Genomic DNA, 22,897 nt, shown 5'->3' with positions numbered 1-22,897 from the left:
ACCAGCCGAGCTCCATCCTCTTTGGAACCCCCTTCAGGTAGTTAAAAGCAGCTATCAAACCCACCCTCACTCTTCTGCAGACTTAATAACCCCAGTTCCCTCAGCCTCTCCTTGTAAGTCATGTGCCCCAGCCCCCTGATCATTTTCGTTGCCCTCCGCTGGACTCTCTCCAATTTGTCCACGTCATTTCTGTAGTGGGGAGACCAAAACTGGATGCAACATTCCAGGTGTGACCTCACCAGTGCTGAATAGAGGGGAATGATCACGTCCCTCGATCTGTTGGCAATGTTCCTACTACTGGAGTCCAATATGCCGTTGGCCTTCTTGGCACCAAGGGCACACTGCTGACTCGTATCCAGCTTCTCATCCACTGTAATCCCCAGGTCCTTTTCTGCAGAAGTGCTGCTTAGCCAGTTGGTCCCCAGCCTGTAGCAGTGCGTGGGATTCTTTCATCCTAAGTGCAGGACTCTGCACTTGTCCTTGTTGAACCTCATCAGGTTTCTTTTGGCCCAATCCTCTAATTTGTCTAGGTCCCTCTGTATCCTATCCCTACCCTCCAGCGTACCTATCTCCCCCCCCCAGTTTAGTGTCATCCGCAAACTTGCTGATGGTGCAATTCATCCCATCATCCAGATCATTAATAAAGATGTTGAACAAAACCTTGATCGACTGTATCCCAGGAGCCTGGTCTGTTCCGAACCAGGCCATTGCACTGTATTCCTTCCCCATGGGAGCAGCCAGAACAGGCTCCCCTCCCTCCTGATCTGCCCCCCTGCTGCCTCTGGGGCTGCCCCCTCCCCAGAATCCTGGTTTAATGCACTCAGCCTAGCCCCTTTAGGAGAGCAGCCTGCCCTACAGGCCAGTGGAGCATCACCTGTGCTCCCCAGACAGGATCGTTTCCAGCTTCCCGCTCTCCATGTTCCAGAGGTAGAGGGAGCCATCCGAGGAGCCCACCAGCACGTAACTCTTATCAGGGCTAGAGGGGGGACAAGGAACAGAGAAGAGTGTAAGCTCAGCATGCAGAGACTCCTCTGCTGGTTCTTTGATACTGGCACATGACATTGGGACTCCAGTTCAGAGGGGCACAGAATCCACTCCAGGGTTTGGGAGCTCTGGAGAGAAGTACATTGAGACAAGAGAGTGCAGCAAACCTGTGGAACTCCCTGCTGCAGGAGGATGCTGCTTAACCAAAAGTGCTGGAGAGTTTTAGGGTTTCTAATGGCCACAGCTCAGCAAGCCCAGGGTAGACTAAGGGTAGCTGCAGCCCACGTTGCAGGCTGTTCATTCATCACCCACAGGCGCCAGCAAAGAATCTCGGGAACCTCCCTCTCCCTCAAAAACAGTCAGGAAGAAAACTGAGGGGCAGGTGGGAGACAACTGCTGTCTCAAAGAGCAGCAGAATAGCCACAACAACATGCAGAAGCCATCCACCTAGAGCGTGCAGTGGAGCTGGGAGCCAGCTGCCCGGCCTAGAGATGGGGAAGAGCCATTGCAAGCTCACCTCTGGGGGGCCGGTGAGTTTGCCACTGATACTGGCAAGGGAGCAGGGGTGGAGCAGCAGGGCAGATCCCCAGCTGAAGAGCCCGCGTGCTGGGAAACTGCCCTTTGGCTTTTCAGGAGAATGCAGGGCCCTGCTCTTGTGGGATGCAGGAGGAGCTGCTCATGGAGAAAGCTGTCAGCAGCCTCCCAGGGGCTCCCCCCGGCTCCTGGGATTCCTCCTCCAGGGTCAACCTGCTGGCAACCCGGTCAGGGTCAAGAGCAGGATGAGGCATTTGGGGAAGGGAACATCGCTGGGTAGGGTCTATACAGCCCAGAAAGGAAGCAACGAGACCCCTTTTCGCCTTCACCTCCCACTCTGTCCAAAGTTTGGGCTGAGCCGTGACAAGGGGGGGCGGGGGTGGAGACGACTTCCCACATCGAGATCCAGCCACAGCCACAGCCTGGGGTGTGAGCAGAGTTCAGGTCAGGAGCAAGGGGCACTGGCTGGGTTGGGGGTGGTGACACCCAGGACTGGGATAGCAGGGTCCGTGGGGCAGGAGTGAGGGGCACAGACTGGGCCACGGGGAGGACGCTTGCCCATTATGTGCCTGCACTATGCCCAGCTCGCTGACACTGTGGGTCCTTCTCTCACAACAATAACCCAGAGCTGTGTCAACGGACGGGCTGGGCTTGGCACTGCAGATCCCCAGCTCCGTTCACAACCATGTGCCCTCGTGCAAGGAGTCCCCATCCCAGTGACCCCTGTGTGGGGTGTCTCCTTTATCACCCTGCGGAAGGGTCAAGCCTGCGCGATGCTGCGTACAGCTCCGAGCACAGCCAGCAGCCCCACCCCCGCTTACCTGAAGATCGCCTTCGTCCAGTCCGAGCCGCACCTGAAGCCGTCGGCCCTGCAGACACAAACTGTTCCTGGTGAACGTGCATCGCTTCCTCGCGAAGGGTGACAGCTCCCCTAGGGACACGCCTGGGGCCGGGGCTCGGACAGGCTCCGCTGCTCAGTACAAGCCGCCCAGGGAGAGCTGCTGGCTTGTGGGCCAAAGGGCTAGGCTCTGGGTTCAGACACGAGATCCCTGCAACCTAAGGGACCCAACACTCCGGCTTCCATGCCCTGGGCAGCCAGCTCCAGACGCGGGCTCGTGGGATGGCGCAAGCTTCTTGTGACAGGGTAATGCCAGCATCTCTGCCAGCCCACGAGGACACTAGGTGGCATCACCCATTTGGGCCTAGCTCCCGGCAGGCTCAGACAGCCGCTCGCCCAGCTGTGATGTGGAAGAGGGAGCGTGCCAGGCCTCGCCCAGTGTCGGCCCACTCAGGCTCCTGGAGGAGCAGTGCGACTGGCTCTGGAGGGGTGGCTTTGCCAAAGGGAGGGTGCTATGGGCTGTGGGCAGGCAGGACGCAGACCTGGACTCAATTCCCAACTCTGCCACTGGCCCTGCTGGATGACCCTGGGGAAGTCACTCCTCCTGTGCCTCAGTTTCACCCGGAGAATGCTGCCCTATCAGCAGCCTGAGGACTGGTGCGAGCCGTGGCTGCTAAGACAGATCAGGGCAGGAAGGAGGGGTGCCTGAGCAGGACAGGGGGAGAGAATAGGCCCAGTCCTGGAAGGGTGGCAGAGAACCTTTCAGGAGGGGACAGTATTACACCCAAGGGGGTCAGTCAGGCCAGACCTGGCTCAGGCTCTCAGGGTCAGGGTCCCACCCACCGCTCACCGGAACACCTGCCGGACGTTGTTCATCTTCAGGTCGATGACCTTCAGGGTGTTGTCCCTGGAGCAGCTCAGCAGGTGCATCTGGTCCTGGCTGATGTGGAGGGAGGTGACCTTCCCCTTGACTGGAATCACCTCCGTGCATCGGGGCCCCCTGGAGCGCAGCAGACAAGGGGCTCGTTAGCGTGCCAGCAACTTCGCCGTCCCATGGAGAACCCACCTGGGGGCTGCCCACTCCCAACGGCTCGCGTGGATCAGAGCCACCCTCGTGTTCCATTCGAATCCCCCCTTCCAGGACTCCCACACGCCAGAGATGGTCAGTTACATCTGTCCCTGCTAACCTAGGAACCGCCCGGTTCCATTATGGGAGTTAATTACCCAGACAGATCCGTTGCTAGGGAACCGACGAGAGCCCTCCTCACTCAGCGGTGAAGGAACCCGCTGAGCAGCCAAATGCCCAGCCACTCTGGATTGTGACCCGCCCGCTGCGGTGCACACCAGCCGTCTTGCCCGTCCCATCCCCTTGGGGCTGCCCGGGGAACAAGGCACCAAGTGCGCCAGAGACAATCGCACAGAGACATTGAGTGACTTGCGCAGGGAGCCACGACTCTCCCAAGTTCCAGTCCAGAGCTGTAACCACCAGGTCATTCCAGAAAGGCCGGTCTGAGAATATCCACTCACTGCTTAGCAGCCCACCGATGGGCAGCAAGGCCTACCGGACGGAGCACAGGCCCCCGAGTGACTCCTGAGTTCTAACCCCGGCTCCGACACCGACTCCCTCTGTAGCCCCTGGGTGAGGCACTTAGCCAATCTGTGCCTCAGTTTCCCCATATGTGAAACAGGGAGAACGAACAGCACCCTCGCTGGGTAAGCTGATCCCAGGGTGGACAGGTCTGAAGTCAGGCAGGAAGGTGTTTCTAGAATGGCAGGACAGTGTTTTATCCTGCTTGTTTCCCCAGCGCCAAGCAATGGAGCCCAGAGACCCTAGGGGTCCAGCTGGTGGCCTTGTCTGGCAGCTACCTTGCCCAGAGAGGGGAGTCACCTGCTGTCCCAGAAGCGGATCTTCTTGTCGTGGTGGCCGCTCACAATGACGTTGTCACAGCACACCACATCGTTGCAGTAGGAGAAGACGTTGATGGTCCTGCAGCCTGTGGGGACAGCACAGCCGTGAGTGACGGGGGGGGGCGAGGCTGGCAGGGCAGTGCCAGGGCACCGGGGGCTCCGCTATGGGCCGCGCTACCTCCCAGGGAAGACCCTTTACCTACAGGGAGAACGCTGACTGTTCATAAGGGAGCATTGTGCCAGGCAGCACCACCCGTCGACCCCCTGGCACGGCCCACACCGCCCAGGGGAGCTGGGCCCGGCATTGGGTCCCATGCACCGGACCCGAGTTCAAATCCCGGACTATGAGCTCACCTGGGATGGGATGGGTTTGTCCTCAGCATGAACCACTCGATGGCTCGGTGCCTGGGGCACTCCCTGCTCAGGGCAGCCTGGCCCAACCACGGCTACCCTCATCCTGCCCCCGGCTCCCGCTGTGGGTTTATCCAGCGCCCAGCCCAACGGGGCCCTGATCTAATGCCCCTTCGAGGGTGATTGCAACGTAACTAGCAGCCCCAGGGCTGGAAAGGCCAGAGCTGAATTCCAAGAATGGGGTGAGGACCCGCAGCCAGGGATTGGGAAGTCCAGGGCTGGCATGACGGCAGGTCCTGCAATGGCACAGCCCCCTCCCCAGCAGCTTCCCAGATTTCCCGGGAGGGTCCCCCACAGCGAGGAGGCCCAGCGTTCCTTCATGGAGCAGTTCTCTGCCCGCAGGTGAGGTGCGAAAAGACAAGGGACACTGAACTCCCAGCACCGGCCCGCTCCCATCTCTCTAGTCTAGCTATGTGGCTACTTGGCTCCCACCATGGCCACAGCCCACCAGTGGCCACGGTGCTTCCTGCTCCTAGCGCCGTCCTCCAAGGCCTGCAGCGCTCTGCAAATATGGCAGCTCAAAGGCAGGCAGCCAGCTTTGGTCCCCAACCCTGTCTGTTGAGCCACCTGCTCCAGCTTGTCCCAATGCCAGCATGTGAACCCCCTGGGTCAGGGACTCTCCTTGTTTCGCTGTCCAGGACAATGCCCCCAACTGGGCCCTCTAGAGGCCATTTCCCTTGGGGAAACTGAGGCACAGGGCAGTGGAGCACGTTGGCCAGTGGGTGGCAGGGCTGGGAACTGAAGCCAGGCCCCTGACTTGAGTCCTGTGCCCTGTCCACGGGACCACACTCTCCCTCCTACACCTGCGCCACCCAGCCACTGATAGCCAGGGCTTTTCTTCCCCCCAGGGAGGCATTTCATCCATCCAGTGGAGGAAAGTGCAGCCAGCATGAGTCTCGGGCAGTCAGGTGATCAGCCGTGACTGCTCCTCTCCCTCGGAGTGGCTTTTTAACTGGGGCCAGCAGCCTTTCCACGGCTGCTGGCCCCATTTAAAAAGCCACTGCATGGAAGCAACAGAGCTGAGCCAATTCATCGCCATCCAAGCCCGTGAGGAGGGTATGTCCCCATCCCCCGGCCGGGGCATGACTTTCAGCCTGTAAGGCCATGGGGACAGGGACTATCTCTTCCCTGCGTGCCTGGTGCCCAGCACAATGGGCCCCAACGGGGATCGGAGCCCCGGGGAATTACTATAATCGAAACAGTCCCTTAGCCGGCTTTTCCAAGACGCACAGGGTGGGCTGTCCCTGCAGCGGGCCCATAAGAACCTGCCACAACAGATCCACGGCCAGAGCTCAGAGGTCCTGGGGGAACCACACGGTGCATCCAGACTAGAACCCAGAACCATCTGCTCCAAAGCACAAGCCTCGAACTAAAGGGGCATCTCTGGCAGCCGCCATAGTATTAGCGACTATAACAGCTGCTGGACTAAGGCACGTGATCAGGAGTCCAGAGACCTGGCTTCCAGTCCCAGTTCTGCCACAGACCCGCTGCGTGACCCTAGGCAAGTCCCGTCCCCGGTCGGTGCCTCAGTTTCCCCATTCAGATTGTAAGCTCATCGATGCAGGGAACTGCCTCGCGCTCTGTGGCTGTGCATGAACCTAGCCTAGACCCCACCGCAATACCATAATCATCCCCTGCCAGCAGTGGACAAACGCACACTTGACACGCCCCCAGTGGAGGTCGCTGGTGAGACACAGGACACTACGCCCGACAGAGTCGGTTACTTACAGGCCCCTCTGCACAGGTCCCACTCTTTGACTGTCCTGTCCCGACTGCCCGTCACCGCTTGGAGGCGGGTGGAACGGAATTTGGCAGCTGTCACTTTGTCAGCATGGCCCGTGAGCGTCTCCTAGACAACACAACAGCTGGGGATGTTAAGGGGTATAGGGGTTGTTTTTTTTTTCCAGTTTATTTTCTTCCCAATAATCTAATTTTAAAAAATAAATCAAAACAAGGAAAATGACACACAACGGGCCTGTTACAGGAAAGTCAGCCAGTTACGGACTCGCAGAACAAAGCCCAACCCTGCCCCCTGCTGGAATGGTTGCAGAACTGAAATGGATTGTAGGTTTTTATTTTAAATTACTTAAGACACTACAATCTCTCTGCAATTCCAAATAATGAATCCAATACACAGACTCCTAGACTTCAAGGTCAGGAGGGACCATTGTGATGATCCAGTCTGACCTCCTGCATGCTGCTGGCCATAGAACCTCACCCACCCTCTCCTGTAATAGACCCCTAGTCTCTGGCTGAGTTACTGACATCCTCGGATCACGGTTTAAAGACTTCAAGTTACAGAGAATCCACCATTTACACTAGTTTAAACATGCAAGTGACCTCATGCTGCAGAGGAATGTGAAACCCCACGAGGGTCTCTGCCAATCTGACCCGGGAGAAAATTCCTTCCCAACCCCAAATATGGCAATCAGTTAGACCCTGAGCTCGTGGGCTAGACCCCTGGGAGAGAATAACCCAGAGCCCTCCCCATCTAGCTTCCCATCACTGGCTGTTGGGAATATTTGCTGCTAGAGTCAACCACGGGCCACATGCCATTGTAGGTGGTCTCCTGCCATCCCTCCCAGAAACATTTCACGCTCAGTCTCGAACTGTATCACGCTCAGTCTCGAACCGTATCACGCTCAGTCTCGAGGGCCCAGCTGGGGGCAGTTAGGTTTTTGCCCCACTGCTCTCCTGGGGAGGCTGTTCCAGAGCTTAACTCCTCTGCCGGTTAGAAACCTTCATCTCATTTCAAGCCTAACCTTGTGGATGGCCAGTTTATATCCATTTGTTCTTGTGATGAACTAGGAATGGTCTTAATGTTTTCTCTGAATGCACCAGACTTGGATGGGGATTCCTGCGCTTCACCCGGAGGCACTCAAGCCCAGAGTCTCCCAGGTATCTCAGCTCCCAACTCCCATGGGTTTCTGTGGAAGTTAGGAGCCTAGACACCTTGGCAGATCTGGGCCGCAAGCACCTACGACCCTGCCTGAAGCCAGCAGGCTCTCCAGGACGCAGCTCCTCCCAGGATCAGGCCCTGGGATCACAGCGTGTCATGCCAGTTTCTGCCAGCTCAGACAGCACAGTCCCCAGCAGGGTCTGAGTGCCAGCTGCAAGGCACCGGGCCGGTATTAAAGCCACCGGGCAGCCCGGCACATTAACGCAACTCCATCCCTGCAGGAATCTTGCCTCTCCCCCAGCTGTCACTCCTCTCCCATGACAAAAGATGCCCCCACTCCCACCCAGCTTGCCCTCCCCTACCAGCGCTCAAGCCTGCCCCTCGCTGACCCACCCCACTGGTGGGAGTACAAGCCGGGGGAGGGGAGGCAGGACACATGCTGCATGCATCTCCCTGCTACCAGGAATTCCCTTCTGCCGCCAGCTGCGTCCCCTCGCTGCTCATCCGTCGGGGCTACCCAGTGCCAAGGCAGCGCCCCATTCTCAGGCCCTCCATCTGTGCAAGGCTGCCAGTGGCCCAGCCCAGCACATACAAGTCCCACGGGTTATTAGTGGCTGCTACATTCAGCCCGGTCCGCACAGAGAGGGCGACCAGCGACAGAAGTTTGGCCCCAGGGGATGGTCCCAAGAGCATGGCCAGGCTCTCACCACCTCTGAAGACCTACGGACCACACAGAGGGGGTGTGATGTGGTCTCCGCCCACTAGGCACTGCTCTTGTTCCCTCCTGGGGAACCCATGTGCTGGGGGCAGAGCCTGGCTCTCTGTAGTCACACAGCACCTCCCACCTGAGGGTCTCAAGCCCTGGGCAGGTACCCAGGGCCAAATTCTCTGCTAGCATAAAATGCAGCAAGGACAGTCTTGGAGATAAGGCACAGGCTTAGGAGCCAGGATTCTGCTCCCAGAGCTGCTTGGGCAAGTCATTTAGCTGCTCTGTGCCTCAGTTTCCCCCCTCACGTGGGGATGCCAGCACTGACTGACCAGAGTGGGACCAGTTTACTGCCTCCTGCAGGGCCCCTGCCACACGTGCTAAATTCAGGAGAGCTCATAGGATCTATCTTCGAAATAGTCATGGGTGACCAGAAACGTCTCTGCCTGCCAACAGCATGTGATTGGGCACGTAGCTGCAGCCATCCTGCTGGTAGGTTACCCTACCTGGCAGATCTGGGGTCAGAAGAACATCCTCAGGGTATCGGCAAGGCATTGTGAGAGACTGGGGGCATGACCCACCCCCAGATAACCCAGCAGACGTCACGCATCTGCTTCAGTTGAGCACGCTCCATGCAGCTGATGTGTGACAACAGGGAGCGATCCCTGGTGGCCCTCAGTCCCCTAGGTGTCTGGATCATTCCCCGGTTGGCAGGGGATATTTTCTCCCCCGTTCCCCACCTCTGAAAGGCAGGGACCCAGACAAGACCCCAGGGCACTTACTTTGGATTTGTAGTCCCCGATATGCCACAGCTGCGCTGCGTTGTTGTACGCCGCCGCCAAGATCTGGCAGCCCTGAAAGAAGAGGAAGAGGGAGATGACGGGAAGAGGCCAGGGAGTGGCGGCGTGAGCGGGGATTCCTGCCCTCGGCTGCACACAGAGCCACCGGGTCCTCGGCACCTGGGATCACAAAGATCTGGCGATGCCACGTGTGCGCAGTCAGCGTGACCCATGCCTCGCTGTGGGGCGCTCCGAAACGTCGTTCCGGCTCCCCTCTGCCAGCCGCCCGGCTGCTCTGCAGCGTTTCACATGGCTCCAGTTGAGACCAAGACAAATGACTCCCGCACAGAACCCACCCGCTGCTTTTCCTCGTCGTGGGGATATTCGCTTTGCCCGGGGCAGGCTGGATTCAGCCGCTGCCTCTCTAGCGTGAAGAGACCCCTTGAGGGCCTGCAGGCCGCTGATCCGGAGACCAGTGCAATCACCTGTGCAGCCTGGATCTTCCACCTGAGCTGCCTCCCCCGGGCATCCTCACATCTTGCCCCATCTACCTTGCAGCCTTCTCCCCCTTGGCTAGTCCCCTGGCTCAAGTCCTTCCCCATGCTGTGGGGTGCCCCCTTCCTAGCCAGCCCCTCCCTCTCTCCCCACCATCTCTGCCTCCTGCCGGCTCAGGGAGGAGAGAACGGAGGCCAGCACAGGTCACTGTAACGGGGAGGGGGTGGAGGGGCACAGCAGGAGGAATCTAGTTTAAACAGGAGCCTGTCGGGGGGTTGCATGGTCTGTGCTGTACAGGAGGTCGGACCAGTGATCACAATGGTCCTCTCTGGCCTTGGAATCTATGAAGCCCTTGACACTAACCCTGTTGCCACCAGGGCTGGGTGAAAACAGACAACCCCACTCTCTTCCCAGCCATTCACGCACCTCCCAGCGGACAGCACCGTCCCAGAGGCACGGCTTGACCCTCCCCGTCAGCACCCGGTGAGCTACCAGTGCTCACAAAGCTGGGGGAGCCAGCGGGGCTCTCGAAAGACCCCCGCCCCTGCCAGCGAACACTCGAGCACGGCTGGGGGCTGGAAGAAAGCCTGGGTTTGAAGTACCTTGGCTACGCTGGACTACCAGGTGCTGGTCATCCAAGTGATGGCTTCTCTCTGCCGCTATCTAGTGCCCACGCTGTGCAATGGCTCCTGCTGGCTGCACAGCACCTCCAGTGCATGCTGATCCCAGCCAGACACAGACCTCGGGGCTGACTCCGCTATTCAAAGCACCCTGCTTAAAGGTCCCACTCCCACTCCTGCTCCGCACCCCACCCCACCTGGGCCTGGAGCCTCCATTCCCCCTCCAGCTTTCCAACAGCCTCTCTTCTCCTGCCCTGCGGTTACTGATGCATCACGGTCTCCTTCCTGCACCTCCCGGGGCTTCCGAGCTGCTCAAAGAGCAGAGGGCATGGGGCTCTCCTGCAATCCCTGGAGAACTTCCGAGCTCTGCAAGAGCTGTTTCTCAGAGGCTTCTCCAGGAGCCGTGAGGAATCAGGGGACCCAGTCACTAGGCCAGGCTCTGCCACCGATACGGTGTGAGGAAGCCACAGAGAACAACCAACACTTCACTGGACTGGGCAAAAAACTCTGCAGGCCTCTTGCCTATTTCTTCCCTGGCCCAGCTCCTCCACCTCTCCTCTGCTCTAGGAACGACTCCTGCCCCTCGTCAGCCCCCTCCTCGTGGTCGCAGCAGCCGGAAGAGCTGGTTGCCCGCAGCTGAGAGAGGCGGCCAGCAGGGAAACGAGAAAGGAAGAGCTGGCAGATGCACCATGCTCTGAGCACAGGGGCTGCGGCTGCCCCCGGCTGCCTCTGTCCCAGAATCCCGGCTCAGGACAGTCCCAGCCACACTGGGCCCGCCAGCAACACCTCACTCACCGATGGGTCAAACTCAATGCTGGTGATGCTGCCGTTAGCCCCTTCCAAGGTCTGCAGGCTCTCCAGCCTCCCTGAGAGCAGACAGAAACAGCATGGTGATTAGCCCCAGGGGCAGCAGGAAGAGGCCGAACGATGCCAATTCCTGAGCCTCCGAGGCCCTGGGAGTGCTCAGCAGCTCTGATAATCCATCGCTCAGAAGCTGGAGGCAGCCCAAGTCAGAGGCCACTTTAAAAAAACAGCTCTTGACCGCTCCGTGCCTCAGTTTCCCTCTCTGTGCAATGGGGGTTATTTACACAGCAATGTCTCTAAGCAGAGAACATCCCAGGCCCGGAGGATGCTTGGGTTTGAATTTCACGGCTCTGCCAGAGAAAGTGGAGCAGGAAAGGAAGCCCTGGGAGGGCAGCAGATGTCCAGCCGTCAGGGCGGGGTCTGGTTCCAGGGCTGCAACGCCCCTGGAGATTTCGGGAAGGGGAAAGGAAAGGCTCTGGGTGTGCTGACGGGAAAGTGCTTAGAACAAGTGACAGAGTGACAGCTAAGTCAAGGCAAGACTCTGCAGTGACCCAGAGACCTCTGCCATCTGTCAGCTAGAATAAGCCTCTGTGTGCACATCCTACTGCACCTGAGACCCAGGACACAACCCATGTGCTCCGTAGCCTGCAGCGTGACAAAGAGGGCCAAACCAGAGCCTCCCACCAAGCTCCTCTTTACTGGCCTAAATTGTATTGCTGCGTTCTGTTTAGGAGTCGATGGGTTCCACCCCAGACATGGCTGCAGCAAAGTGAGGCTCTGTTAGAGGGGGCAGAGAAGCGGCTTGAGATGCGTCTGGAGGAAGCGCACTACAGGACTCCAAGCTCACTGTTGCAAAGGTTACGGAGAGGCAGGAAAGGGGGAGGCGGTCACAGGAGGATGCATCGAGGACTCTCCCTTGCAGGAGTGGGGACGGTCACTGGCATGACAGGATTCACCACCCCGCACCAGGCTGTCTGCAGGGTGTTACCACCCGGCCAGCTGGTGAGCGCTCAGCCACCCTCCCACTTGGCAATGCCACTCCGACGTTAACCTACAGCGAGGAGCAGCGAACGGCCCGTTGCTGTACCTCCGGCCACGTTCCAGAGCCTGATGAGACTGTCGGCCCCGCCCGTGGCCAGCACACCAGAGCTGGGACTGAACTTGACTGCGTTTACCTCGGAGAAGTGCGCCTCCTGGAGGAGAGAAAGGAGAACTGGTGAAACCGTGAGGGCGAACGTCTCCTGGGATCAGCGACCAGGTGCCACCCCTAATGCTTGGCATGGCCAGGGCAGAGGGCATCGGCTCAGCACATTAACTCAGCCCTCTGCGTGGCCCTGCTTGGCAGTCACAGGCCCCGTCCCATCTCTGGCACAGGCGGAGCGTGGCAGATTGGCTTGTCCCAGCCAGGATAAGACCCCGCTACCATCAAGTGGGAAGGATTCGGGCAGTCGGGGCCCCTGCTTTTGGCGATGGAAGCCCCGACCCCAGGTCAGTCCCAGCTGATGACTGCAGCCTTGGATGCACGCGGCCAAGGTTTGTCAGCCAGGTCTCCAGTGTCTTCTCAACCAGCTGGCCCAGCAGGTTCCATCCGCCTCCCACAACAAACCCCAGGGCCTGAGCCCCAGGGGCAGCTATTGCCAGGAGTCTCCAAATGGCTAATGGGCCCAAGTGACATCAGGGCCCCATCGTTAGTTACCCATAAGATCCAGGGGTCACCCGATAAAATGAATAGGCAGCAGGTTTAAAACAGACATAGGGAAGTAGTTCTTCACACAATGAACAACCAACCTGCGCAACTCCCTGCCTGGGGATGTCGTGAAGCCAAAAGTATAACAGGGTTCAGAAAAGAACTAGTTAAGTTCACGGAGGATACGTCCATCATATTGGCCAACATGGGCAGGGAGGCAACCCCATGCTCAGGTCCCTAAACCTCTGGTTGCCAGAAGCTGGGACTGGATGACGAGATGGATCACTCCATAATTGCCCTGTTCTGTTCCTTCCCTCTGAAGTACTGGGCACCAGCCGCTATCAGAGACAGGATACTGGGCTAGATGGACCATTGGTCCGTTCCTACGCACTTGGTGCAGCACCCACGCATCCAGTACATTTACACTGCAGTCTGAGCCAGACGCTGGTTGGCAAGAGGAGAATATGAAACACTTGGGGTGTGGCTGGGAAGCTCGATCAGTACAGCCTACGTGGGTTTTAAGCTGCTAGGCCTGTGACAGAGAAGAAGGTTATGAACGAGGTGCAGCGTCCACCATGTGCAGCAAGAAGGCATCAGCCGCTCTCATCAGCCAGTGTACAGGGCTGTGAAGGAGGCCCCAGGTAGCGCACACTGTACCACATCTCCTCAGCCTGGGCGGGCACGTCCCACGTACCTCTATGCCCTGGCTTCCCACAGGGCAGCGAATGAAGGTCAAGGCCCTGGAAGCGGCCGGCACCACTGTCGACCACTCTGCCCCACTGGCCCAGCGGCGCTTTTAACAGTCAGAACCTTCTCGGGGGCTGGAACAAACTCCCCCAGGAAATGAGGCAGGGGTGGGCAAACTTTTTGGCCCGAGGGCCACATCTGGGTGGGGAAATTGCATGCAGGGCCAGGAATGTAGGGCTGGGGCAGGGGGTTGGGGTGCGGGAGGGAGTGTGGCGTGCAGGGTGTACGAGGGGGCTCAGGGAAGGGGGTTGGGGTGAAGGAGAGGTGCAGAGTGCTGGAGGGGGCTCAGGGTAAGGGTGCAGGAGGGGTGTGGGAGGGGGCTCAGGGCAGGGAATTGGGGTGCGGGGTGCAGGAGGGGTGCAACCTCTGGCCTGGTTCCGCTTACCTGGAGCAGCTCTGGGGTGACAGCTACCTGCCTGCCCTGGCCCCGCGCTGCTCCCGGAAGCGACCGCCACCACGTCCTGCAGCCCCTGGGGAAGGGGGAACAGGGCTCTGCGTGCCGCCCTCCCCTGTGGGTACCTCCCCCGAAGTTCCCATTGGCCACAGTTCCCCATCCCCAGCCAATGGGAGTTGTGAGGGGTGGTGCTTGCAGGCGAGGGCAGCGAGCCCTCTGCCCCTCCTCCCACCAAGGGCTACAGGGACATTGTACCAGACATTTTTGGGAGTGGCACGGGGCCTGCAGTTTCATGGGGGTGGCAATCCCATGGGCTGGATCCAAAGCCCTGACAGGCCGGATCCAGCCTGCGGACCATAGTTTGCCCAATCCTGAACTAAGGGCCATCCCAAACCCTCCACTTTCCGCTCCAAGGCCCATGCCTTGGCTCCACAGACAAAAAAAAAAAAAAAAGAGCAAGGTGTGTATTAAAAAACCTACCCCCTAAAGCCCTACCAAGCCCAGCTCCTCACTGCCCTGCACATCCTTCTCCCCCCGGAGAGATGAGAGAACACACATGACAGACACTGGTCTGGTTACCGATGCAAGAGTGGTCGATGCTCAGATACTACGGTGATGAGGGCGGTATAGGAAGCTAAGGAGAACAGAATAAAACAGAGCAGCTTGGAGCTGTCTAGAAGCTGAGAGTCTCCCTCTGGAGCGGGGTGGACAGCCTCCCGGGCCAGGGCAGTGCCTGACCTCCTTCCAGAGCACCCTTGGCCGCAGCTGGTGCAGAGAACAGCGCTGGAAGGGGTGCACCAGCGACCTGGAGACAAGGCGTTTGCCAGGGGGAGCAAAGCGAGTGAGCGAGCGCCCGGGAACATGGCGGGCTCACAGGAGGAGGAGGGAGACACTGATCGGTTTGCCCATCCAGCACATCACCGGTGCCTCCGAGCTTTTACCTGAACGTCGCTGACTCGGGACGGCAGGCAGGTGACGAGGCAGATAGGCATGGAGCGGTAGCGCACCTCCGAGCCGCTGGTGATGGAGTTCCCTCGTTTCAGCCTGAAACTAACGAGAGCGGGCCCAGGTCACAACATGAGCAGATGGCCTCTGGGGAACACGGGGCCCGACGCCAGCCCAGCTGAGCCTAGTCCCAGCTCAACGACGAGAGATCACGCCAGCAGAGGGCTGGGTGGCAGGGGAAATGGGAGTGGGAAAGGGGGACCCCTTAGACCCACCATTCAGTCGATGCTACCCAGACCTTTGGGAAGTGCATTAAATCCCGGGCCCCCGGTGATGCAGGACACCGGACAGCAGACTTACTCCAGCAGGCCCTTGAAGACATCCACGCACCGGGCCAGAGTCATGGACGTGGCGGAGGCTGATCTAGAGCGAAAGCCAAACAGAAAAGGAGGCGACGGATGAGCAAAGCACGGCTGGTAACGGGACGGGGCTGTTCTTCGGGTCATGGCTCGCCCAGCCCTCTGGGCAACACCCCCTTCTCCCACCCTGGCAGCGGGCCACAGGCCGGGTTGGGGGGCTGCAGCCGGTCACAGAGGAGAATACTGCCCTCAGAGCCCGACGCAGACGAAGAGCTTGGCACAAGCTGCGCTCAGGCCAATGGCAGCAAGGGGATGGCAAACCTTCACCTACCCACCTGGGGCAACAGCTGGGACCCACTGAAACCAATGGGAGTTTTGCCATTGATCTTGATGGGACCAGGAGTTCACCTCTAGTGTCTCGTTCTCTGCCCTTTGGGGGAGGCGTGATGCAGTAGGGACTGTCTGTGTGAGGGATGGGGGGGCCGGGAATGTCTTTAGGTGAGGGACAGGACCTAAGCCTGTAACCTGAGCCAGGTAGTGGGGGAGGGGTCAGCACCTTTGCCCGGGAAGCCGGACAAAAGGAAGGGGCCGGCTGGAGGGAGTTAGTTCAGTTTCGGTTTTGGGCTGGGTGGTTGGAATTCAGGGAATCCCTAGCTGGGGACTAAGCTTCCTGAACCCCCAGAAGAACCAGATTGAGGGGTCCTGGTTGTGCCTCCAAGCTCTGCTGTAACCTGCATTCCTGTTGTCCAATAAACCTTCTGTTTTACTGGCTGGCTAAGAGTCACTGTGAGTCCCAGGAAGAGGGGTGCAGGGCCGGACTCCCCCATACTCTGTGATAGGAGGCCACTAGGGGGAGCTGTGCCACGCAGGAGAAAGTTTCTCTGGGAGTCTGGACCCAGTCACACTCGACCCCCTCCCCACCACTGGCTGCCAGGGGCCTCACCTCAATCCTGTCCTGTATTCTGGTCACTGTCCCTCCCACAGCCAGGAACTGGGGCACGGGGGAGAAATGGGGGCTGCTGGGGCTGCAGCATGGCATTGGCAGTGCGCCCCTGGGGGCCTACGGCTGGGAACACAGTCCAGCGATCGCTAAGTGAGGGAGGGAGCTGGCTACTTGAGTTTTGCTCCTGCAGTGAAGACCAGCCCGGATGGTGCCACGATTCTGCAGGGCTCGGGGGCTAAAGAACCACCATCGTTTGAGTCAGGGCTTAAGCCAACCGCAGTTAGGGATCAGGGTAGGGACCGTTTATCCCCCATCTGCTGCTGGCGGGGGACTCACAGCTTCCCCTGAACAAGCTGGCGCTGGCCACGGGCAGAGCCAGACCGGGCTGGATGGACCCCGGGGCTGAGCCAGTCGGGCCAGCCCTACATTGCCTGTGCCTTGCGTTTCTCCTTTGGGATAACACAGAGTGAAGCATCCTAGCGCGAGCGCTTCCATCCGCTCTGCTCTGTCTCCCCTTACTCGCCCTGCCTTGGCCACTCGGCCTGACCGCAGGCACCCAAGGGCGACCCATACAAACCAGAGATGGGACTGGCCCGCTTGGCCACTGTCCCTCAGCCTACGGGAGGAATCAAGGCTGGTCTTTCCCCTGCACTGGGACAGAGCCTGAGTTTAGATGTCTAGGTAGAAAATACACCACAGTGGATGATCCAATCTTAGCTGAAGCAGCTGGTTAGATCATAGGGTGGGAAGGGACCCAGGAGGCATTTTCCATCTGTAATCTCTATGGCTCGGTGATCTCTCAGCGTGGGAATGATTTCACAGCCCAGCACATGGCACTGCTGGGCTCCTTCCCAGACTGGGGGAATACTCCTGTGTTTTCCACACAGCTCAGCGTCTCTCTTCCTCAAAACTAGCCCAATATCACATGGGAGATGACCGAGGTGCCGGAGAGAAGCTGGAGAGGGAGTGAGTGTTACTGATGGGGCAGTGAGCTGGAAGGGCCTGGTTTTTGCACTAGCGATGGGTGAACCTCAAGCGGTCTAAAGGCAGAATCCAGGCTGGTTGGATGCTTTTCCACACCCAACCGAAGCCGAACATCTCAGGCTGGAAATTTCTGGAGAACAGACTCTCCCACGAGGCTACCCACACTCCTTGTTCCCTGGCAAGGCTAGGACTTTCTATAAGCGTCACTGTCCCCCTGTTGTACAGAAGGGGAAACTGAGGCAGTGTGAGGCAAAGGGACTTGCCTAAGGTCACAGAGCAAGTCAGTGCCAGAGCCAGGACTAGAACTCCTGGGTCCCAGCAACGTGATCTAACCAACCTCCCTCGCAAAGGCCGTGAGCCTGCAAGATGCTGGGGCAATGGATAGAATGGGCTTCTTGTGCTGAGCACTGGCCACTGCATTCTCAAAGGAGCTGCCTGAAAAACAGCAGCCAAATTTCAGAAGAAAAAAAAGAGTCAATTAAACCTTTGGGATCCTCTAACATGGCTCGGGTTTGACGGGGGCTTCGGGAGGACGGAGGTTCAGGCCGGCTCTTGTTTGATCCGGGAGGTTCACCCATCTCTAGTGCTTAAAAATAAAGAACAGGGGAACCGAGAGCAATCAAACAGGAATGGTGAGGGAGTCTAGTCTCACGGTCACATCGCCGCCTGGTAGGAGCCCCAGGGCCCGACGGCCACTGAATCTGCACATCAGAACCACAGACACGCGCAGGGCAGGATTACGTGAGCCCCGGGATCATTTCCTTTGCAAGCGATCACAGACATTTCTCCGCCTTCCTCTCCAGCGCTAAGCGGGGATCGTCCTGCCCGGGTTAGTCCCTTTGCTGCAGGCTGAGGAGCGGTGGGAAGGGTGGGTCTCCTCTCTGACAAACACCGCACAGTGAGAACTGCCCTTCCCCTTGTCTCCCCCAACATTCTCACACTGGCTGCTATACAGACACTTTGGGGCCTTACAAACCAGGCCAGGGACCTCCCTTAGATCCCGCTGGATTGTTAAATGCCCAGAGACTGGGCACTAGTAAGGAAATCAATTCTCTTTATTTCCCTCTAGCCTAGAGCTTGTATAGCGTCCACTTCGGGTAAGTCAGCGCGAACTCCTTGTGCGCGTATCTCTGGGTGCGCGTTCTCTCTCTCTGCCACGACCACACGGCAGCCTCCTACCTGAAGGGCCTTTTCCACAGCTTCTCGCAGCCCTCCAGTTCCACCAGCTCTCGGACGGGCACTTTCACCTCTGCCGGCTTCAGCTCGTCCGATTCCCTGTGGGGAGAATGAAGCAGCACGTTCGCCTGGGGGTGGGTAAGGAAAGCCTCCCAAATGGCTCGTCTGCAGACAGGGTTTGTACTCCTTCAACTAGCTCCGTTTAGAGCCTGCTGCCGTTGACGTGGCACAAAGGCAGTTAGCCCAGGACTATGGGGCGTAACCTTTATACCAACAGAACTGTGCCCACACCCAGGCCATGGCTGGCACCACTGGCATCGGAATGCATGGTGCTGTACCGGCAAAGTACTCCTAGCGTACAGGCTACCGGGGAAAGCACAGCTGTATTGGTTAAAGTGCTGTTTACCATTGTGACACAAAGGCCCCTAGGCAAAAAAACTGTCTCAGACCTGGCAAACTCACTATACCAAATACATTGCTTGCAGGGTATTTACCCGTAAAGGGTAACGTGTAAGGTCTCTATCAAAAGCTTGTGACTTGCCCATATGCATGATCGGCGATGCGTGTACGGATGATATTTAAGAGATATTGGAACTGTATTGCCGTTTAATGCCCTTATGGGCTCAAGGTGAAAAGGAGTCACCAGGCAGAAATATTACTTGGCAATGGCCCCCCGTCCCCTAGCCAGCGGGTGACGTCACGCGAGGCTCAGTTGTCTACCAGTGCCCCATCCCAGAACAGTCACTGGAAAACCATCAGCGACAACCGCAAACAATCAAAGCCACCTGGTGGTAAAAAGGAACGTGATCACCCTTCCCGTGAATAAAGACAAGAGACTGATTCTGTATAACTGTATAACAGCGCGGGGAGAGGCCCTCTGCACCCGTTTCCCAAGGAGCTGTCTTGTGGAGCGGGGTGTTCACTGAAAGCTTGGACCCTGGTTCCCGTGAAACCAGCCAGCTCTGAAACAGGCTGAACTTAGGGGGAAAGCAACTTGATCAGATAAGAATGGGAACAATTAATGAGCGTCGGGACCAGGTCGTGCTCTGTGATTTTGTTTTGTATTGTAACTATTATCCTGTCAGGAGACCTGGAATCCAACTACACGACCCTCCGGAGACCAATTATCACATGTCCCACTGAGATGAGAGGTGCGGACAAATGAAGGAATGCCCAGTAATGGGCCAATCACAGCCTTGCTGGGCTGGGGGTCACGAGCTTCAGGCTTCATTGGCAGAGTTCCCAAAGTCAGATCACGTCCACGGCCAGAGAACAAGAGCTTCTCGGCGGGACGCATGGTCATTTTTAACGTGTTTCGGTTGAGCCGTGGATACCCACGTAGAAGAGCAGCCGGCCAGCTTGTCTCTAAGCTCTGGAAGGCTGCTGACGTTGCCAAGGGCTGGTCTCCTATTACACCAGCACAGCAACACCGCTCAGGGTGTGAAAAGTCCACGGAGCTGTGCCCACCCAGCGTCCAGCGCGGGCAGTGCGAGGTCAAGGGGAAATTTCTTCCGTCAGCCTCACTGCTGCCCCTCGGGGAGGCAGGTCCCCTACGCCAATGGGAACTCCTCCGGTTGCTACAGGGAGTATCTACACTGCTGTCGTGCCGTGTCTCCAAGTGGAGAGGCCCGGAGAGTCAAGCCAGGCAGATCGGTACTGGGACTGACCATGGCATCATGGCTCATGTGCCGCCAGCAGGGCTTTGCCTGCTCCATGCTAAGGAGCTTTTCTCCGCCTGCTCGGATGGAACCCAGGAGCCTCCTCGATTCCTACGCAGCCTCCTGGGACATGGGGTCTGGGGACGAGCTCAGGAGAACCAGCTGCAAGCAGCTAAGGATCAGGTGCACTCCAGCTGAAGGCAGGGACGGGCGCTGGCTGCTAACCACGCCCAGGGATGGGGCTTAAATGACTTCTCTTGGGACATACCATGTTGCCTTTTCCCAGAATGCCCCACCTCTCAGCAGGGCTGCATGGCCATGCATCACCAGCCCTCCTGAGAACCCCAGGTCTGTCTCACCGCCTCGTCAGCGCCCGGGGTCCCAGCTACTTACACATCAATACTGACAGTTCTCTTCGTCGCCTTCTTCAGCTCCCTGGACAGCCGGGCTTGCTTCACCCTACAAGGACAGACGGGACAAGCTGAGGGGGTTGGGAAATACCGGCACGGCTCCTTCCCAGCTGCATGTCCCCTTTGCCAGGCTGCGTCCAGAGAGAGAGTTCAGAATCTCCCCCTCCTGGGCCTAGCCCTCAGGCAATTGCATCAGGCCTAGCAAAGGTGGGAGCAGAGCCAGGCAATCTCAGGTCTTACTGGGAGCAGGGCTGGAGGACACAGGGGGAAGGATATCTGCATCCAGTCTACAGCGAGCAGCTCCAAAACTAAAAACGGCCAGACTGGGTCAGACCAATGGGTCCATCTAGCCCAGTAGCCTGTCTTCCGACAGTGGCCAGTGCCAGGTTCCCCAGAGGGAATGAACAGAACAGGGAATCATCAAGTGATCCATCCCGTCGCCCATTCCCAGCTTCTGGCAGTCAGAGGCAAGGGACATTCAGGCTGTGGGGTTGTATCCTGACCATCTTGGCTAATAGCTAGGGCTGTCGTGCAATTAAAAAAAAATAATCACGCGATTAGTCACAGTTTTAAACAATAATTGAATACCATTGATTTAAACAGTTTTGGATGTTTTCTATATTCTCAAATATACTGATTTGAATTACAACACAGAATACAAAGTGTACAGTGCTCGCTTTATATTTGCTTTTTATTACAAATATTTGCACTGTAAAAAAACCAAATGAAATAGTATTTTTCAATTCACTTCATACAAATACCGTAGTGCAATCTCTTTACCCTGAAAGTTGAACCTACAAATGTAGAATTATGTACAAAAAAATAGCTGCATTAAATAAAACAATGTAAAATTTTAGAGTCTGCAAGTCCACTCAGTCCTACTTCTTGTTCAGCCAATTGCTCAGACAAACAAGTTTGTTTACATTTGCAGCAGATAATGCTGCCCGCTTCTTGTTTACAATGTTACCTGAAAGTGAGAACAGGCATTCTCGTGGCACTGTTGTAGCCAATGTCGCAAGATATTTATGTGCCAGATGCGCTAAAGATTCATGTGTCCCTTGATGCTTTGACCACCATTCTAGAGGACATGCGTCCATGCTGATGACGGGTTCTGCTCAATAATGATCCAAAGCAGAGCAGACCGATGCATGTTCATTTTCATCATCTGAGTCAGATGCCACCAGCAGGTTGATTTTCTTTTTTAGTAATTCGGGTTCTGTAGCTGCTGCATCAGAGTCTTTTAAGACTTCTGAAAGCTTGCGACACACCTCGTCCCTCTCAAATTTCAGGAGGCACTTCAGATTCTTAAACCTTGGGTCGAGTGCTGTAGTTATCTTTAGAAATCTCACATTGCTACCTTCTTTGCGTTTTGTCAACTCTGCTGTGAAAGTGTTCTTAAAATGAACAACTTGTGCTGGATCATCATCTGAGACTGCTATAACATGACATACACCGTTACCTTGATATAACGCCACCCAATATAATATGAATTTGGATATAACGTAGTAAAGCAGTGCTCTGGCGGGGCGAGGCTGCGCACTTTGGTGGATCAAAGCAAGTTCGATATAATGCGGTTTCACCTATAACATGGTAAGATTTTTTGGCTCCCGAGGACAGCGTTATATCGAGGCAGAGGTGTATACGGCAGAATGCAGATAACACAGAGAAGACATGCAATTCTCCCCCAAGGAGTTCAGTCACAGATTTAATTAACTCATTTCTTTTTAACAAGCATCATTGGCATGGAAGCTTGTCCTCTGGAATAGTGGCCAAAGCATGAAGGGGAATATGAATATTTAGCATATCTGGCATATAAATCCCTTGCAATGCCGACTACAGAAGTGCCATGCAAATGCCTGTTCTCTCTTTCAGGTGACATTGTAAAGAAGAGGCAGGCAGCATTATCTCCCATAAATGTAAACAAACTTGTCTGTCTGAGCAATTGGCTGAACGAGAAGTAGGACTGAGTGGACTTGCAGGCTCTGAAGTTTTACATTGTTTTGGTTTTGAGTGCAGTCATGTAACAAAAAAAAACAACAACTACATTTGTAAGTTGCACTTTCCCAACAAAGAAATTGCACCACAGTACTTGTATGAAGTGAATTGAAAAATACTGTTTCTTTTGTTTATCGTTTTACAGTGCAAATATAATAAAAAATAATATAGACTTTGATTTCAATTACAACACAGAATACAATACATATGAAAATGCAGAAAAAAATCTAAAATATTTAATACATTTCAATTAGTATTCTATTATCTAGTGGGATTAAACCTGTGATTACTCGCAATTAATTTTTTTAATCACGATTAATTTTTTGAGTTAATCGACAGCCCGACCAAGAGCCATTGGTGGGCCTACCCTCCATGAACTCATCTCGTTTCTTTTCAAATCCAGTTCTAGTTTTGGCCTTGACCCCATCCCCTGACACCAAGATGCGTGGGTTGACTGTGCCTTGCAGCGCTCTGCCATGCGAGCTAGAGACCACCTGTGGCTGGAGATACTATTAGGCTTCTGTCTTCCTCACGGGGAAGCAACACAGCTGGCAGCCGGCTGGAAGCAAGCTCAAACAGAGCGCAATGGAACAGCAGAAGGAGCCAGAGTTAAGAAGCAGG

The 22,897-nt window shown here is 56.6% G+C and overlaps 1 protein-coding gene across 1 annotated transcript in view; it reads right to left on the bottom strand.

Annotated features, from left to right (window-relative positions):
- The window catches only part of ATG16L2 (autophagy related 16 like 2), a 55,324-nt gene that overhangs the window by 3,867 nt on the left and 28,560 nt on the right, over positions 1–22,897 (bottom strand). The window contains exons 6-17 of the mRNA XM_030556608.1: positions 20,265–20,330; positions 18,217–18,312; positions 15,112–15,174; positions 14,748–14,856; positions 12,066–12,171; positions 10,970–11,040; positions 9,063–9,134; positions 6,404–6,524; positions 4,245–4,350; positions 3,207–3,356; positions 2,340–2,387; positions 875–976 (exon numbers count right to left, since the gene is read on the bottom strand). Of these exons, the coding sequence (XP_030412468.1) occupies positions 875–976; positions 2,340–2,387; positions 3,207–3,356; positions 4,245–4,350; positions 6,404–6,524; positions 9,063–9,134; positions 10,970–11,040; positions 12,066–12,171; positions 14,748–14,856; positions 15,112–15,174; positions 18,217–18,312; positions 20,265–20,330 (1,110 nt within the window). The remainder of the gene's footprint in view (positions 1–874; positions 977–2,339; positions 2,388–3,206; positions 3,357–4,244; positions 4,351–6,403; positions 6,525–9,062; positions 9,135–10,969; positions 11,041–12,065; positions 12,172–14,747; positions 14,857–15,111; positions 15,175–18,216; positions 18,313–20,264; positions 20,331–22,897) is intronic.

This window comes from Gopherus evgoodei, chromosome 1 (genome assembly GCF_007399415.2).
Source record: "Gopherus evgoodei ecotype Sinaloan lineage chromosome 1, rGopEvg1_v1.p, whole genome shotgun sequence".
Lineage (NCBI taxonomy): Eukaryota > Metazoa > Chordata > Testudines > Testudinidae > Gopherus > Gopherus evgoodei.
The sequence above is the reverse complement of the archived record's forward strand: the minus strand, read 5'-3'. Positions and strand labels throughout refer to the sequence as shown.